The 20297-nt window shown below is 40.1% G+C and overlaps 1 protein-coding gene across 1 annotated transcript; it reads right to left on the bottom strand.

Moving 5' to 3' along the window:
- Positions 1-75: 75 nt before the first annotated feature.
- Positions 76-19891, bottom strand: RSBN1 (round spermatid basic protein 1). The gene is made up of 7 exons (XM_076357876.1): positions 19474-19891; positions 15148-15818; positions 8141-8278; positions 7560-7702; positions 6507-6674; positions 5423-5531; positions 76-4818 (listed from the first exon to the last, which is right to left on the bottom strand). Exons 1-7 carry the CDS (start codon positions 19889-19891, stop codon positions 4357-4359), a joined length of 2109 nt encoding a protein of 702 aa, XP_076213991.1. The 3' UTR covers positions 76-4356.
- Positions 19892-20297: the final 406 nt, after the last annotated feature.

Below are 20297 nucleotides of genomic sequence, written 5' to 3'. Positions count from 1 at the left end.
AGGAGAGCGCCGAGCGCGGCTCCGCCCCGGCCGCCCACCGCCGCGGCTCTAGAGCAGAAATAAGCAGCCAGGCCGTAAAGGACAAAATCAGACTTTGTTTATTAAAAAAATACTTTACAGGAAAAAATTCTATGCATTCCGTTGGACTATTTTACAAAGAAATAGCTTAACAGTTTGACACTCGTGTACAGTCAGCTACTGACAGAAATGCACTGCGTTAGAGTATTCACACAGAGGCTCGAGCGCTTCGTCGCTGCACTACTCATTGTAAAACCTCTTTGAAACACTTGCTAATGTCAATAAATACACTAAGGCCGCACAAAGCAAACAGTCTTCCAGGCAATTGTACACGTCCCTCTGTAGGCAGAGACCTTAGATAAATTAAAACCACAGAAAAAATCGTAGCTGCCAATCAAAATCAAATTAAATCACAAAAACAGCAATACAGAAGTCTCTTTACATGTTGTACAAAGAAATCAGAAGCGTATGTATTTCTCTAAACACTCGGAGCGCCCCGCAGACACCTCCTCAGCCCCTGTGCCATCGCCCCCGAGGCTGCCACATGCCGCTGGGATTTCTCACCGGACAGCATAAGAATATACAGGACGAGCTTTCGGGGGAGAGAGGCCACTGTTCTGGGAGTAAAAACAAGCGCTCCCCTCTTCTCGCACCCCTCGAGCAAGTACAGAGCTGCCAACACTTGGCACTCCTCGGAAACTACAATTTCAGAGTTTATTACTCAGTTGATTCAGACCTGAAAACGGCAGGCCACGCCAGATGAAGGACTTGAGCTCACGCCTGTGGGAAAAGCTCTGACAATTAGCCTTGTCCAGGGGAACTGAACTGTAACATGCAGGAAAACTGACAGAGTACAGTAGAGAGCCCTTTTTCTGTATGGCAAGATCTATACCTGTGAAAAGTGTTGATTATAAATCCCCTGAGAACACTTCGCCGAGTGTCCCACCCTCCTGGAAGAGAACGTGTCGAGTATCTGCACAAAATGACTTGTAGCATGTCTAGAGGAGAGAGGAAACTGAAGCTAACTGGTATTTCATCTCTAAACTGCATTTCGCTGGTCCACTTCTAGCACCACTGAGCTACTCACCTTTATCCCAAGTGACAATTTTTATCAACAGGACTTTATTTAAAATAGAAGCCTAAGCCCGAGTTCCATATCTCAAAGCTGATCACTCTTCATAGACAGAGTGCTTGGTCAATTAGCAGTTGTCTCCAGTATAAAGCAGGAGTGTTTTCTCGTTATCAGCTGACAGACATATCGCAGGGCAGATCCTCATAAATGGAGAATTGAGGATTTACAGTAGCTGACCAGCGCATTCATATTTATGAACTGCTTGGTATCTATCTGGGTACTACTGAGGACTATTACAACAACCCATGAAATTTGCTAAAGTTTGATTATCTCATTACATAGGCTGTTTTAGGAAATCTTACAGAGAAATTCAAACAGCCAGCTATTTAACATGAGCGATATTCAAAAACATTTACTTGGACCTACCCAGAGATTCGTTTTGCTCAGCAAACACTAAGTGGCTTGAACTCATTACTTCATTTCTAAATAGCTATAGCTTATAAAAATCAGTATTCTACATGTCTTGTTCTGGAAAACATTTGCATCTTTCCCATCAAGGCATTGTTCTAATTCTGCTCTGTTGTTTTCAGTGCAATTGAAGCAATCTCGAAACAATGGCTAGACAGCACAGCGATCAGCTTTGTAAGCAATCCCTCTCATACTTTACATCCAGAATTGAAGTGGAGTTTGAAAGTAGTATGTCATTTTGGTTAAAGCGTACCAAAGTTGATAACATATTTAGGTAATAGATTTTTATAAAGTTTGCTCCTCTCCTCCTCAGTCTTCCAAGCATGCTAGAACAGCATCAGCAACATTCAAGTCATTTGAAGATACGTTTCTGTATTTAAATCTGACATTAGATATTAAGTTAGTAATTGAATGGAACATAAAGAGAGCATGATACTATTGGTCATGTCCCTCCATCCAGAGAGATAAGTCAGAGCATTTTCCTGGTATTTCAGGCTGTAGTCACAGATTTCACTAAAGCTACAGTTTTGAAAACAACATGAGCCACTCTGGTCTTCTTCCTTTGTCCATTTGAAAACATGCTATTAGAATTTACAGAGGACTTCCAAATTGATTCCCTCTTCATTCTATTTCAACTTTCACTATGAAACAGACAAGTTGGTGTATGGGGGCTCTTAATCTGTTTATTCTGCCTTTAAAGTTATGTTTGCAGACTCCCTGTAGTATCTGCAGATTTGTCAATTCCTGAGTGATTGTACGCAGTGCTGGCTGTCAAAGAACGGCCACCTTATTGATGTACCTCTACTGACACGACCAAAGAATAGCACATGTGAGAAGTGAAATGGGCACTTGGAAGACTAGCAGACTTCGTAAAAAGGAAAGAACACCCTTGGGTAATACGATCTTTGAATGTGAAGGATGAACTGAAACCGCTATTGCCTGTGAGGAATTTTACTTTGCACAACCCTTAAAGCTATGAAATTCCTCTCAACATAAAAAGTGGAAAAAACCCACCAGAGAACAGACGGCTCATTTATGAACCAGTCTGGGTCATCTAGAATTTCTGCTAAGATTAAATTACACCCCTGCATGAATCACATTACTTTTCATCATGAAAGCTTTCCATTCTAACACCTTATTTACACAGATTACTAAACAAGTCACTACCACTTCAATCTGTAAATTAGTTTTAAATTGAAATATTTCCTAGTCCTCATTTTTGTACCGAAGACAATACATACATACACATAAGGAGTAATACAGGTTCTAACTAATCACTGCAGTATCTTCTGATGATTATTTTTCTATCAGTTTAAAATAGTGACCTCTACACTGAGGTGCTAATATGTATATAAAAGCCTACACAAACAATATTGCACAAAGTAAGATTTATAATAGAGTAACATATTTTAGAGACCCTTATAAAGAGAAGAGTAGTAATTGATATTAAAAAGATGCATCCAGAACTAACACAGCATCTTTGCTTTTGTCTAGTCTAACATAGTGTTTCAAATCTTTCCTACCCCAGTGAGGATTAGAACAAATAAAGTTATCTGGAGACAGCTTAAGTTGCACCAAAACCCAACTTGTACTCTAAATGTGGGGAGGGGGAAGGGAGAGGGAGAACGGGACAGGACTTTTCCTTTTGATGACTGGAAAGGGCAGTAATAAATGGGGTGAGTGAAAGTCAAATACAGATTACACGTTAACATCCAGAAATATTGAAAGATTGTTTAAAAACTGTTGATAGCTGACACTCTACATATTTAGCATGTGCCACTGATTTTTCCACAGTACCTGGGCACCCAGAAGCTACACATGGAAACAGCAGTCCAATGCCATAATACTTTTTATTGTGAAATAGTAATACAAAACTTCCTAGAATAAGGACAGCCTTACTGTGTAAGTCAGTTATCAACTCAATGCTATTATATTAAGTGCATCAGTACAAGGGAAAGTGTGGTTCCATTGGACACGTTACGACCTGATCAAAACAAGCTGCCAAGTTGGTTAGTATTTTAAAGCCTTAAAGTGCTCAAAGATAGCAGTTTCCTCCACAAGACTACCAATAGGTTCTCTAATTTTGACACTAGTATTAATCATGTTCAGGGAAGATGTATTTTGGAAGCAAAATTCTCACACCAAACAACGTAAGCAGTGCTGTGAAAAGTGTTAGGTCAGTAAGTCATTGCATTTCAACAGGATCAGACACTTTCTTCAGTTAATTTTACCGATCACCTTTGTAGGAACTGTAAGAAATAGAGATCAATTTCTATAGCTTGTATATAAACGCAACTTCTATATAAACCAACATGTCAAGAACAGACATACCAAAAATTTCACAAATCATCAAAAGTGCTGTGCTTTCTCTTTTTTTTTTTCTTTTAAGCAATTAAAATGACATGGGAAAGTCACTTTGCAAGTCTTCTACAAAAGCATCGCTTTCTGGTGAAGATTAGAGATAAAGTAAAAGTAGGGAAATAACACTGACCAATATAGTTCAATCATTTTATGTTCCTGGAGGAATTTCATTCTGACTTTGAGGAGATATTCAATATCTCTTTACTTAAACAGAAAGAAGTGGTAGACCACTGTTACAGGTTGTACTAAGGGGTTAAAATACAACTTGAATTTTGCATAATCTGTGTAAAAAAGATATGCTTGACATTTTGGAATGTCACCTTTCTTTATAGAATTATAGGCAAGATTTCTCCAATAAAACATAAGCCAGTTATAAAACTATAACTTCACATCAAAATTTTAAAAAGTTGTTAAAAAAATGTTTGATTATTTACATATCACACAGAAGAGCCTGCATGATCCTGTGGATTGTGTTGCTGATCAGACTCTATTTTAAAACCTGGAAGGGGCTGGGCCACCTGATCTGGTTGCACAAGTCCTGATATTGAAGAAACAGAGGAGGAGAGCACCCCTGTTGTAAGCTGCATTTCTATACCTGGTTCTTCAGACTCTATTTTTACACTCACACACTGGGGTTCACCTTCTGACTCTGTCTTTCCAGGAATACTACTGTTCAGGCTTGAATTGCTTTCTGCATTTTGAGAAGTCTCCCCCACAGGGTGATACTGTTTAAGTCTTATGTGCCAGGCTAAGCTGCAGACTGCTGACACTGTTTTGAACTGATGAATGACATTTCTAGGGATGAAGTAGATGTCATTGTCACACAACTGAATTCTAGCATAGCGAATGCCTTCCCGTCTCATTTGGTTTAGTTTGGCTTCATCCACCCATTGAACACACTGAGAGAAGGAAAGATGGTAAAGTTAGTGGTATACTCTGTTTAGAGGAAGCAATTCAGTATCCACCTATTTTCAACATACTTCATGTCTAAATCAGAATGTTTCTGTTTAACAGGTAAAACTTCAAATTTAAATGAGAAATGGACTTTTTAAGTATAATTTATCTAATGTGCACATCTTAGGAGAGGACAATGAACGGTTAAGAGCATTCTACAGTTGTAGTTGAAAACAGTAGGTTCGACATGAGGCTGCATTGCTTTGGCTGACAGGACTTAGTTTAGATGCCTTCACATCCTAGGACAACATCAGTATATTAGAAAAGGCAGAAACAGGCATACCTAATTGCTTCTATAGCACATATCATGACTCACAGCATAAATCCCAGCTTGGTGGAAAGGAAAAGTAGTTGGACTAGATGATCATTGTAGGTCCCTTCCAACTGAACTATTCTATTCTGAAACATGAGAAGGGAAATTGCCCAAGAGAGCCGTGAGTTGAGGGCCACTGAGGATACAAAAGGGCTGGCTACACAGTGAACCTGAAAACTGTTAGAAGCTGCTTGCAAAATGCTAAGAATGAGCTGTCACTAGGGAAGATTCAATACCTGTGACACTGGAGGTTCATGCAGGTCCAACTGAAGTCTCTGCACAACATCAGTGAAATCTTCAGCATGAAAACAAACCACATCTTTGGTTATACGAGGCTGGTCACTCCTAGAAAAAGATGAGAATTCCAGGAATTTTTAAAGAATTTGATTTACAGAAAATTATAGCTCTTTCCAGCAGAAAGTTTCATTGAACCAATGACCTACTTCAGTTTTACACTGCACACGAAGTCTCATCACTTCTCAATACACATTATTTTGAAAAGGAGGTATAATTCATAGATTTCTTTTTTTTTTTCCATTGTACTTCTTCCTTGATGCATGCACAACAGAAGTGATATTTTCGTGGACAATTACTATACTGAAATGTCCGAGAACTAGGTTCAAATTGCCACTAAAGTTCTCTGCCTATTTAAGGAACCACAATTTGCCTCAACTCTTCCATTCTATAATTAGACAGAATAATTCTGTATTAAGGGGAAAACGTAAAGTAACAAAGTAACTCTGAAGCCAAAGCAATGAGGAGCTGGGCTTTATTCAACAGCTGTGAATCAGAGTAAAGGAAGTTCTGGCACCTTTTATTCATATGAAAAAATCTAATGATATTGCTAGTGATGCTATCCAATTTCTACTGTAATTGCTAGAAACAACTATGATGCAAATCTAGTTTCTGTGCAAGGTCAACAGCAATGTCCTGGGTACATGAAATGAGAAAGCACTGTAGCTGTGAAATTAATTACATTGAGTTCTTAGATTACTGTTAAAGAAGTTAGCATTAATGTACCTATTCAGGAAAAAAAACAATCACAGATGATGGTCCAGGCATGGTATCTTAAGGCTTATTTTGTATGTCACTAAAGTTTTCCGCAAACTGCTGTTAACAACTTTTCTACTGCCTCAAGAGGGAAAAATAGTAGGTATATAGCTTGTGTTTTTCAAGCTCTGGACAGCATTTGTCTCATTACGGGATTTAAACCATTTCTTTGATTAGGCTTGTTTTCCAAGGAATTTTCCTTTTTTAAGAGAGAAAACATTTAGCATTACCCCCTCCTACTAGAAATAGTTGCATTTCAGTGGCACTTACCATTCCCCAAACTGTACAGCCTTCAGAACACCTACAGCAGCTGTACTCTGCCAGTCAAACCCTTGACCCACATGATCAGCGTGAGCTCTAGTTCTGTCTTCAAACAGAACCTCACGGGGCTCACTGGTCCGAGGTAGGTACTGGAGATTCTTTATTTCGTTCATTGACCTACAACATGATAAAAAGACATACTAAAAAATGTTTCAGACTACTCAAAATAAATACTTGTATTAAAATAATCTTGAAGTGTTGTGTGCTGCAGGCTTCAAAATCAAAGAGCGAAGCACTTCCCTCTGATTTCTTCTAGGTGTTTATTTGACAAAAGATTGAAACAAATACAGCAAAGTACAATTCAGGTTATGAGATCAAACTTTATAAAACAAATCCAATCATAAAAAAAATTTTTTGTTCACTTGTGCTGAAAGAATTCTTCCAGGAATTTAATGGTATGTAAAATAGAACTATTTTAATAGATACTAACTTTTAGTTATTTGGGAGTATGTCCAAAAATTCTGCTTGAAATTACAATATAAAATATGCTTCCAATTCTTTATCTCCTAAAATTTGTTCTACAGCACACTCTTTCTGAGAAAGATAGCAAGTACCTATGTATACCACAATATTTCCTAAGAAGGCAGACAGTATTACAAGTGCTTTAGCACTAACACTAAAATGCGACATGAACAGTGTAAGGATCTCTGCTGTTTTATAGCATTTCACCTGCCCCCATCACCGAATTAGTTCTTTCCACAGAAATAAGATGAATAAAACAAGTCTCCTGAAGGATAATAAAAAGAGGTTTCAATCTTAAGAAAGCATTGATCTAGGACATACTACTATGAAAAGTGGTGAAATAAAATAACCATCACAAATAACATATTTGTCTTATTCACTGAGCCAATTTGAAACAGAAATGAAAATGAAACTTAAATCTGTGAATTAGCCTTATGAAGAACTAGTTACATATAAAGTATTTAGGTTTTGTTCTCAAATCTAACACAGACATAACTGCAGTGTTTTACCTTTAATACCGAAAGGAAAACAAAACATTACCGGCGCCGTTTGAATGGCGATTTTGGCATATCAGCTGTTGGGATCATCTGCTCTCCTGGTCTCACCCACATTATGGGACCATCATCACTTTGTGACCTGCACTGAAGTCTGAGACTAGAAAGAGTACCCCAGGGCAAAGTCATCTAAAAGAAAACAAAAACAAAACAACCCACAAAACACACATAACACAAAACACTGGGTGAGATAGAAAAATTAAATGATGCCTTTGGTAAAACTGCTCAAATTTGCTGTCAAAAGAATTGCATAGAAACTAAAATAAGTTTGAGAGGTAAAACATATTCCAAGCTAACTTTATCAAACTTAGTTTTTAGGGAAGTAGTTGATTATGCAGTGCACATTATAAACTATATTTAATTTTTTAATTATTCACACAACTGTAGCTACCTAATTCAGTACCTTTTATTTGGATACAGGAAAGAATGTACCTCAGTAGCCCAAACAATAAGCACATCAATAGAGAAAATACGTTATGGTTTCTAATTACTTGTAAATATATGAAACTTAGTAATTGTTTAAATATCTATAGCGCTCTAAACAAAACACCACAAGTTACTGCTTACTCTGAGAAAAGGAGATTCTTCTAACATATCTAGAAATTCTGGGAAGTAGTCCCCAACTTCTTCATCCACTGCTCCAACAAGACTGATCTGCCGCATTGGTCCTGCTCTGTAGGTTCCACAGCAGTACGTTCGATTGACCTGAGTGGCCAAAAAGGAAAAGGCAATACCACCACAGCTTTAGTTCTGTTACAAGAGATTAAAATTGACTGATATAATACACTAGGCCACAGCAGAGATGAATCTTGGATTCATCTACATGACTCATCTACATCTATTTCATTAGAGATGCCTTTGGGAATATGCACAGAGACTGCTTAGAACAGATGCCCATAGGGTATCCCAAGAGAAAAGAACTCCTGTCTTATTACTGATAGGAAATACTTCTAAAGTTTGAGTAATAGCAAGTTCATATTTGACTAATTCAGGAACAATTCAACACTTCCAGGCTGACTTGAGAAATCCACCACGCAAAGTTTCATTGTGACTCAGTCCTTCACCAGCAAACTTAACTCTCCACTAATTTGTGCAGTTGACTGTTGCTTCTACGTTTCAAACTGTATGCTATTGAAATATGTGCATTCTTCATTTCAGTCATGTCCTATCGGTCTTTTCCCTATGACTGTAGTGAAAAATCTAGGTGTCCTTCATGCAGTGGTTCTGGTAACATCGCTATAGTGTATACACAAAATTGGACAAAAATTGAGGAAATGAGAGGTCTAGCTAGAAATCCAGTGTTCATGTACAACAATTTCAGGATTACCATTTGCAATATAACCAGCTGTCTCTGTTGTGACCAGAAACACTTTATCTCTCTTACAGCTTTTTGCCATCCTCTGTAGCACAGACTGTCCCACTTTCCCAGGTCATCTGGAAACTTTTCTTGCCAATTTCCTGTTCCTGGAGGAGAACCACTGGCAAGACTCCAGTGTTCTCTACTCTCATCCTATGGACTGCAGCTATAACATGCCATATGGCCACAGAGTAGGTTGTATGTAGATGCAGCACCTATTCAATCTTAAAAGATAAGAAATTCTGCCATAATTAGTCTGTTTTGTATACTCAATTGTGTCTGAGCTCCAACCTTCCATCACTCTCCAACAGCCTCTCTACATTCATCAAGCAGTTCTAGTGGTGAAAAACTACAGCCAATCTCCATGGCTAAGTGGTGGGACAGGTACAAAGGACAGAGGGTTACTGGTAAATTTGCAGTTTTATAGTCATGTTCAGAAAGTGCGATACCTTTTATAACTCCATTTACAGATATATGTATGAAGAGCTTAGTTTTAAGTTTCGCAGTTTAGCCAACAAACCAGATGTAGTTAAACTACTCCATGAAGTTGTTAAAGGTAGATTAGGAGAGAGACTAATAAAACAAGAGTTACAGTTACTGCTGCAATTTTATCCTCTAGCAGCAACCATAGATATTTAGCTTCTTAATTATAGGAGTTTAGCTCACTCCTATTTCCAGAGTCCTCCTTTCTTTAGCTTTGTGTATATGCCGTTGGCAGTTCTGCATTAATTACACACATTTACGTTTTAATTAAAAGCTAAGTAGGAGCCAAAGACGACTTCACATATAGCTTTATTCCTCAGCCCTAAGCCAACTGCTGCACCACATCACCTCTACTTGCATGTGTAGAAGTTTACATCCCAAGTCACTCACAGAACATTGTGCAGCTCAAGCACTCTACCTTCAAGTCCATCAAGACCAGCAACAGCAGCTGAATGAGCACATACTAACTTTCTGGTTTTGACCATACAGATTTTATGAACCAGGCACTATCTTCAGAGGCTGCTAATTCTTTTTGGCTGTTGCCCTAAGAGAAAGTTAAGTCTCCAAATCCTATTAGAACATTACTGGTAAAGGTTCATATCTAACATCAGTAAAGTGGAATGATTCCACCAGCTAGCTAGAATGCAATTCAGAGCAGCAGTATTGGAAAACCATAGCATTAGTCTAGTTTTGTGCGCCTATGGGAGAACTAAGGACTGAAATGCTCTGGTATTTAAGCCAGCTAAGTTTAACTGCCTGGTACTATTAAAGTAAGTGGAGATAGACTACTTCCAGATGAGAGTTGTTCTATTGAAACCACCTGTTGAGTATTCACTAGTATTTCACAGGTGTTGGTCACAAGTTAAAATGAATTATAATACCATATGCAATTTTTCCTTGTAATGTTTTCAAAGGGAATTAAAAACTAGAAGCTTTAACATTATTTTAATGCACTGGAATGCAATGAAAAAATAAAAAGAATTCAAGAGCTGTAAAGGAGACACTAGAAATACTTTAAGGAAATCTTGGATTTCAATGTTTTGCTAGTTTTTAATAGAACTTAAAGAAACAGATAGACTTGAGAATTAAAACCAGGATGTGTTTACACTGAAAATATGTACCAACTCATGGCAATTCCCAGCAGGCAGTAGTATTCATTGCAAGCACCTCAATCACAGGGGAAGTAGTCTACTAGTTTAATACGCTGTAAAAAATTCCTTCACATATAGTTTCTCTCATCCTTAATTCCTCCAGAGCAGCACAAATACGAATACCACTGGTTAGGTTAGTGGTCTCAAGAATATGGAGTATGCTAAGACCTTGTGTGTAGTAACAAGCATGTTCATGACCATGTAAAAGAACAGGCATTTTACTCATGGGACACTAAACCACCCACCTGTAAAAGAAAACCAGGTAACCTGCTTGCTGCACCTTCTTGCAAACTACTTTGACATTTCATCTGCAAAGTGCTCTAGATGCACTCTTAACAGCCATATTAATTTCACAGCCATCTTCATGCACCCCTCTTTTCAGGGAAGAAAGGTAAGACTATGAAATACCTGAAGTCACTCTGAGAAAGGTCCTAGTGGATATAACAAAGTTTCTTATTTTTGTTTAAATTTCAATTCTTGCTTAGGAACTTAGACTGTGTCATTCCAGTTTACATGGCTGTCAGAAGTTAATAATTTATTACCACAGCACCTTCATTGCTATAATTTGTTCACTATGCTTCTTTAAAAACATCAGTGGATCATATGAGTACTAACTGCCACTATCTATGGATCAGATCATGCACTACCTTTACTGCTATAGAAGGACCATTGGGCTAGTAAGACCACTCAGGTGTCCTGTGCCCTTTCAAAATGCCAAACAACTATCACTACCCTATGTACCCCCTACTCCATACAGGATCACACTAAGAGTGAAGTTATAGGCATATTTAAAATTAGCTTTTCGGTGTTAATGGAGACATTTTATAGCAGCTGAATGATGTGCCTATCAGTGTTCCGCACACTTGAGTGAGAATAGAAGTAGACAGCATCAGTGTTTCCTGTAGAAGTTACAGATCTAGTATTTGCATGTTACTGGGATAATTCAGACCACTGCCTCATGAAGGGTTAAGCAAGCAGTATACCTATGTAGGATAAGAAGAGGACATACAGATGAGACATAAGCTTGAGACAAATGAGGTTAAATTTCAGAAGTTTCTCTCTAGTTTCAAGAAAAGCATGAATCAGTTGACAGTGACAATATTTTAGTATGTCAAGTCAGCTATAAAACCAACCATGCAAACACTTTGCTATAGTAAGAAAGCAAGAACGCAAGAAGGCTTACTATTTACAACAGAAGGAGGAAAGGAAGACAGTGTGACATGCCATTACAGCAAGGGTTATGTGTTTGACTAAAACCTGTCAGATATTTCAGCAAGACCACCGGGCATTATTTGTATGGCTTAAGTGATAAACCAAATTAAGTTTGCAGTACAGATGCACAATTTCCCCATTTCACACTTTGATAGCTTCTGCTAAAAAAAAAAGAAATTGACCTTCCAGAATAAGAGACCTTCTTCCAGGAGTAAGAAAAGTTAAGGTGGAGCAGACAACCAAATCTGATATGGTTCATTAACCAAAGCTGTCAGGAATAGAGTAACCTTTTCTGACAGTATGTTGCAGAGTAGGAAAACTTATCCTATTATCACCTGTTGGCTGCTTCTCCCACCTCCTTCCCAGAAGGAGCTTATGCAAAACCTACTTCCCTCAACACTTTCCTGGCCTGTTCCCAGAACCCCCACTCCTTTGTGACAGTTTAACTGTTCTTTGGGCCATATAGAGAACTCATCAGGCAGTTGATCATTTCTTCTTGGAAAAAAAACTGAAGTGTTTTTTTCAAGTCTAGATATATTCCAATTCACTGAGCAGACCTAGAAGCAGTTGTACTGAAACAACTGACAGAGAAAACAAGAGTTCATTCTCACTGCACTGCTAAGAACTTTCAAGTTGAAGTATGCCCTTATGTGGAGAAAGCTTACACATCACTGTTCAGTGATTTGAGTCTTGAAAGCTCTTAGTCCAAGTGAGTAGCTCCAAACTAAAGCTTAGCTTTAGCACTAAAGTATTAGAACAAATGAGCCAGAGCCAATGCAAGCAAAAAATCCAGAGAACACTGAAGCTTAATTATTTTAATATACAGAAACCAAACAGTTATACTACAAATACACATTGGAATGCTTTGTTATAAACATTCAATTTACATTGTCCTCACTGCCCTGAGAACAGAGGAATTCACCTTGCAAGGGAGTTATAATTAACTAGATTTTTATGAAATCTTCCAGATTAAAGTCCTTATTTTGAATTGGAGACACTTCCTACTAAAATTCAGTTTGTCTGAAAAGGTACACAAAACAGCTGAATGTTGTACAAGCCAAAGGTCACATTAACTTCCAGTTAACTTGCAGTTTACAGATCAAAGTCTCCAGGACTCAAGACTACCTAATGCTTGAAATCCCCTTGCCACAGTATGGTTCAGTACAGCAAACAAGTTCATACATACAGAAGGTTCAACCTAGAATGGAGATGACTTTTAACTGAGCATCTTCAATTAAAAATAATATCAGTATTACAGCATACAATACTGTAATATGCTTAATCTGCAAAGGCGTAACTATAAAGTGCTTTTGTGTTGTACAATTTCTCATACAGGAAGGTCCAAAAGTGAAGCTTAGCCAATCTGTTCATTCCTCAACAGCGCTGCCAAGGAATAGCAGTAAAATAGCCAGACTTATCCTCCCTGTGCTTTCTTAAGCAGGGCATTTTAGCCTTCTCTATTTAAAGATAAGCTAGCTTGCAAAACTTGAGTTTTAGCAGCATGCAGCTACCATAGTTGAATCCACCAGTAATTTAAATGCATCCTTCAACTAAATATTTTACCATCACCTATATTCTCTGAAGAGTCCTGTTTCAGCTGTCTTAAGAGTTGTGACAACTATACTTCTCTATGTTTGCTCAGTGTGTGAACCACGCCAACATATTTCAGCCAGAGAAGATTAACCAGGTCATGCTGAGGCTGGGTTTAGAGAGGTGTTTTAGACCAACTGAACCTTATGTCATGACTCAATCAAGTTTAGACAGTACTTAGAATTAACTGAAATACCAGCACAGACTATAACCCAGTGAAGCCTCTTATTTATTACCATACGTTCCTCACATGTATTTATAGTATAAGCTATTCATGTTCACAAGACAGACATTCACCAAGAAAAAGTGTAATTGTTAAATATCCAATTGGCACTGTTTAGCCATTTTAGGGCGTCATCACATGTACTCAGAGTAAATTAGAATGTAATCATGATGTCAAAGAACATAGATAAATCACTAATACAGAAGACTTTAAAACCTAACCTGTGGACAAGTTTCACATCTGCAGAGCACAGGTATGTACTGTGCAAAAGTGTTCTTGCTGATAGCAGCAGTTTGTATGCTCAGACAGACTGGTTTTGGAGTACTATTCACTCTGATGCAGCTCTGTCAGTGCAAAGAATTACTTAAATCAAGAAATAGAAGCTGGTTTGAATTAAGTGCTGCAGCAGCTATTCATTGTCAAACAAATTTGTAAGCTAAATGTCAGAATTACTAATTTAATGGTATCTATGATGAATGCTGGAAAGTATTCAAAGACTCTGCAAGTGACCATGCAGTAACTTTCTGTAAAGCAGTAACTGTTTTTCCATTGCAAATCTTGCTTACAAGCTTTTTGATAAACTCTGGAGAGATCCAGATAGCCCATCCACAAGCATTACTATTTCAAAATCTGTTGCTAAAAAAGTCTGTTCCAATAGTACTGAAGTGCACTCCACTACAGAGTTTCAGGTTTTTCCTTCCAATTGGTGAACCAGTGAACGTAATTTAAAGTCTTTATTCAAGACCTTAAAGTAATCAGCAGTTTGAATCTGTTCTCAGACTAGACTAAGCAAGAAGAGGTTTTATTCCATCTGAAACAAATTTATCTAAACTGTAATGTTGCTGTACGTTCATAGATAGTTCTAAGCTTGATCACAAGAGTCAAATGCAAGGGTTTTTCATATGGGAATCTTGAAATTAGCTTAGTTATTACTGTTGCATCCATTTAAGTTACATGGAGATACAGTTTGAGAATTTAAGATAGTTTAATCCTACTATGGAAATCAAGGTAGTATATAAAATGAAAGTCTTTTTCAAAGGCAATTAAAAAGATATTCTAACCACCCCTCTGAAGCTGGAAAGTTTAAACACCCAGCATCAGCTACTGATACAATTAAGATGTTAAAATACTTATTTGTTGTGAATGACATACTGAAACCTGAAAAGTAACGTCTTTTTTTCCAAAACAGATCTATTGAATAGAAAAAGCAGTGTTAGTATTTGCAATCTATACAACTCTTAATACAGACTTGCCTATTGATCTGAACAATGTCAGTGTTCTCCCAAGTTTAGAAGATCAACTCAAAGTCTGCAAGATCAGTGCAGATCTTCTACAGGTCACAGTTAGCAGTGTCTGAAATGTGATTCACCAACTACCAGTGGGCACAAAAGCTTTAAGCAGAAACAGGAATAAACAGCACAGTAGCCCCAACATCATCTTTTTTCATCTGCTTAGAAAAAAATTTGTGCTTCACCTATTTTAGGCCATCCCTGCTCTGGATTAATGAGATTAATTGAATCTAGGTGTTGTGCAACTTATGCCTTTAAACAGTTCTTACCTGAGAGTGAAAATTTGAAATTGTTGTTGTTTCAATGTCCTTCTTGCCCAAAATTTCCATTTTCACTGGAGTGTTAGGAAAGTTAAAAGCAAAGTAATCCAGGAAGTCTGGTAAATAAGCAGCTGCTCCATGTACTATGGCTAAAGCATAGTAGGCTGCATTTTTATCATTTTCACTGAATGACAACGCAAGAAACTCTTCTGCAAATCTCTCCATCTCCACTGGAGACAAAAATGAGAGTTCATCCATGTAAGCATGAAGGACCAGAGCACCACCATTGGACTGATGTTCTTCATGAATGAAGTTACTAAATTTAGTGCCAGTTTTCAAGAAGCTGCTGCGAACAGAATGCTCCTGGTGTGTCACAAATGGTGTTTGTACTCCCTGGGGTATTCGATATTCCTGCATACCCAAATTCAGTCTGCAGAGCTGCTCATCCTTCAGATACCTGAAGGATTCCTTGTTCATTTCTAAGTTATCACACTGTCCTTGAGACAGAGTCTCTTTGTCAATGCGAGTGAGTCCAGCACACACTGTCTGCACTTCTTTGTTGTACATCTTCAGGCGTTTTCCCCTCATATCTTCCCGGTGTTTCTTTTTCTTTTTTTTCTTTATCTTCTTCATAATAAGACCATCAGCTCGCTGGGTTTTGCCATTTTCATCTGGAGTTTCTGGCAGCAACAATAAAGAGAAGATTAGAGTTCTGCAGTTGCAGCATATTCACCCAAAAAGAATTAAGGCCTCTCATTTGCTAAAGCTATCTATTCCCAGGAAGACTGACCAATAGTAATACCTTGACTTTTGACTTACAAGACTTAATTATACAACAAAAAAATGCAGTACATCTAGTTATTATGCAAAGAAAGCCTTGAATTAAGGAAAGATTCCAGAACTCAAGCTTAATATTTTAGAAATATTTCAATTTTTAATAGATTTATTAGAAAACCTTTAAAAGAAGTCCGTTTTTCAGAACATCTATAATTAAGTACATTAATAACTTCTGACATTTAAGGCAGTGCCATGCAAGGGAAGAGGGTAAACAAGTATGTATTTAAACATCAAGACTTTCATTACAGAACACTTCCCTGATTTTGGATACACAATATAGAAGCAAAACAGAATGCAACTGAAGAGGTACAAGCATTATTGACGTTTAGAGGTAAAAATCCTTAAAGCAGTTAGCTTTCTGGCCAAAAGAATCTTAGACTGCTGATCTTTTGTATTAAAGGATCCAAATCATCACATCCACATCTTCAGCTATCTTTTGTTAGTCTTATAGTTAACTATTCAGTTAATTCAGAGCTAGAAATTAAGAGGTGGTTGGGTTTTTTTTAAAGGTTAATCAACCTGTAAAAGGCTGAAGGCCAAGAGATAAAACGTAAAGAAGTAGTTCTGTTAGACAAAATGTCATAGTTTAATTGCTCATCTTTTAGGAGTAAAAACTAATTCAAATAATATTCAGCAAGCGACAATGGTAGTTAGAAATCTTGATGGTCCAGCGTTAAAAAACTCAATTGCCAAGACAAGATTTAATCTGCCTGAATCGAAGAACTACTTCAAGCCAACAATGCACATAAACCTCTAAGAGCCACATTATTAGGATAGCTATGGGGATCAGAACAATCTCCTGCTGACGGTAACATCTGACTAGAAGATGCAATAGCTAAAGTTTTTCAGTTTCCCACAGCACAGGGCTTTATGCTAACAAAATTTCCTTTCTTTGTCTGCAAAGCTATCAAATTTGTACTCCCTCTTTATTCTCTTGCAATACTTGAAGTTAAAGAAAAAAAACATGTTCTCATCCTAAATCCAAAACACAGCATTGTACCAGCTACTAGGAAGGAAATTAACTCTATCCCTGCCGAAACCAGGACACTGATCTATGAGAAAAGGTGTAGTGATAAATACATACAGCTTCAAGCTATTAGTCTAACCACAGTATTTAACTGTATCATTACTAGTTTGGTCTCAGAGCTCTTTACTAAAGATGGTTGACCTTCATAACAGCCTGGTGTAATGAACAGAATTACTCATGAAGCAAAGGAAGAGTTGATTGCTTAATACTAACTTCATACAATCGTCTTAGGACCTGAAATACAAGTTTTCACAGTGCTGCTGTTAGCCTTTACAAACAGCAAATGCCCTTATTTTTATATTACAGCTAGGGAAACCAGGAAAATAAAGGTGGTATCACTTGTTTTGGTAAGTCAACTGAAACAGTTCTTTGAATAAGCTTTTCTGGAAGTCTCAGAAGTTAAGCGTGCATAAGCTTACTCAATCACTAAGCTCTCAAGTACAGATAGTGCTTTACTAACTGCAATGAACACACTAATCACACAGAAGATCTTTGTTCTGGTGGGACCAGAGATTCCAAGCTGAAACTAAACAAGAATCTCATGCCACCACTGAGCTATTGGGAATACTTCCCTGTAGATGTTTTTAAGTTAATTTTTGGTTGTTAAAGGTGTCTTATTTTAAGCATTTCTAATTTTAGATATAGTTTAAAAACCTCAGACATGGACTAGTTTTAATTCAGAGTATCTTCCTGCTTGAAGATATTCCCTAACAGCAGACAGACACGTAGCACTCTTTGCATTTTGGAACTTCCAGTGAACACTGGTCTATTTTCAGGATAAAAGCTATCCTGACCACTGCTGTATCCACTGAACACAGCAGAGTCCCACTACTACAAGTGAGAGTAACCTCTGTATTAAGCGAAGCTAGAGAGCGACATTATGGTAATGCCTGACAATCTTGAAGGAAATATAGTTTTAATTATTCCTTTAAATAAGTGGAAAGCCTCCAGTACCTCAAACACAAAGAAAGCTATAGCCAGGCCATCAAACTATGGGCTCCCACAGTGAGGTAGAACAACAGCAGTGCCAATAACTCAGCTGGTCTAAAACTATTAGACATCACATAACTGAACACACTAGATGTTCATTGTCACCTGTGGCCAAAGATAAGAATAGTATAGTCAAAGAAATAGGCAGTTTAATTAGATTATACAAAGAAATAAGAACTGATAGTGAAAGACGAAAAGAAATCCATCCCCATCTGGAAACCCACTACATATGCAGCCTAGGACAAGTAGCGAAGAGCTTCAGATTTCCAGTAGGCAAACAGCTTTCCTTTGCAAATCTGGAATTCAGACAGTAATTTTAAGTGTTTAAGCCTTCATTAAAAGACTCATTTGATTACTGGGTTAGAACCGACATACAGCAAGTGACACTCCTAGTCTACAAATATATACTACTTCTGTAGTTTTATCAACATTTATCAAGCTAAAGATTGAAATTTACAACCCGATAGCTTTTATAGTCATTATTCAAACATAGTGGTTTAGAAGCATTAAACAGCAGTGAAAAGTCTCTCCCCATAATAGTTTTGCCCATTCTTAAGACAGTACTATGTAGAGTTTACACTATAGACCTAACTTTTGTAAGCACATGCACCTTTGGTTTCTTTGGCACAATACCTTCACATATACTCCTGGAGCATAATTCACAACATAATATCTTTATTACAGCAGCTTTTGCAATTGCTTTTTATCTATGTTGCTCACACTAAGAGGCTTTTTACTATCACAAATTTGTAAGCAGAACCAAAACAGTCATTCTGTACTGTTAAAAAAAAAAAGACACCTCCCCCAAAATCCAGAGACATTTTGGCCTTCCTATTAGAGAAATCTCAGGGCGTTTATTAAAAACAAAAACAAACAAAACAGCAGCTTCTCAGTTCTAGTATATGTTAATGGAAGCGTAGTAGGAAGAAAGCTTTACTATCAAAGCATTTGTATTTTGAACTTGCGATGAGGGCAGTTCTGAACAGCAGCTCTAGGGCAAGAGCAGCACCACCAGAGCTCCCACTGCCCGCACAGAGAGCCCGCAGCTCGGGTCCCCCTGCCACACACACCTGGGCTCCGCGCTCAGTCCTAGAGTGGAAGAAGCGTCGTGCCCCGCTACGACAGGAAACAGCGACAAGGACTACTCAGTCCACGGTCTGCTCACGCTACCTCGCGTGCCTCCACGCGAACACCCACAGATACGCTCAGGGCTCCGAGAGCAGCGAGCGTTTTTCTCCGCTCCCGCCTTCGCCCGGACGGGCGAGGCCGAGCCCGAGCGAGCGGCTCCGCCGCACCGCTCCGACGCCGAGCCCGGCCGGCCAGGGAGGGCGGCGTGCGAGGCCGCCGCCGGGGGACGCGGCGGGCGGGCTCCGCCGAGGGCGATCCGCACCGGCCGAGCGACCACCAGGTGCCGAAGGCGGGCGCCGGCCCGGGTGCGCGGGCACCAGCCGGTCAGCCCCGCTGCCCCCCCCACTCCTCACCTCGCTTGCTGGGCCGCCCGGCTGCCCCGTCCGCGGGGCTGCCCCGCCTCGCCTTCTGCGGCTGCCCGGCGGCCAGGCGGCCAGGCTCGGGGCCGGCGGCGGGGCGATGCCGGTGCTGGTGGTGGCGACGCTCCTCGAGCGCGGCGGGCGGCGGCAGGCTGAGCGGGGAGAAGGTGAAGAGCCCGGCGGCGGCGGGCAGGCCGGGCAGGGCGGCTGGGGGCAGCGGCTCCGCCGGGCCGGGCCCCGCCAGCAGCTGCTGGCTCAGCCGGGCCCGCTTGCCGCCCGCCGCCTCGCCGGGGGGGCCCCGCCGCCGCCGCCCGCCGCCGCGAGGCCGGCCGGGCCGGTCCCCCGAGGGGAGCGGGGGCGGCTCCTCCGGGGCCCGGGACACTGCGCGCACCGCAGCGACCTGCGCAGCCATTTCACAGTCTCCCTCACACACATTTAAATGGCCCGAGCGCCAGGCGGTACTGCGCAGGCGCCGCGCGGCGCCCCCTGGGAGCTGTAGTTCGCGGCGGCGCGCCGGGAAGTGTAGTCCGCGCGGGGGCGCATGCGCAGTCCGCGGCACGGCCGGCCGCGGCGGGCGGCGGGCGGCGCGGGGAGCCGGTCACGTGCCCGGGCGGTAAGGGGCGGCGCGCGGGGCCACGCCGCGCCGCTCGCGAGGGCGCGGAAAGATCTGGGTTATCGCAGATCCGCGGCTGCGTCATGGCGGGGCGGCTGAGGGGGTGCGGGACCCTGCCTGCGGACGGCCAGCCCCGCCTCTGGCTTCGTGACCGGTGATCCTCGAGCGGACCTGTCAGGGCAACCGGGCGTGCGGGCCGATAAAT

This window comes from Aptenodytes patagonicus, chromosome 22 (genome assembly GCF_965638725.1).
Source record: "Aptenodytes patagonicus chromosome 22, bAptPat1.pri.cur, whole genome shotgun sequence".
Classification (NCBI taxonomy): Eukaryota; Metazoa; Chordata; class Aves; order Sphenisciformes; family Spheniscidae; genus Aptenodytes; species Aptenodytes patagonicus.
Note: the sequence above shows the minus strand (reverse complement) of the source record. Positions and strands in the feature narration are given on the sequence as shown.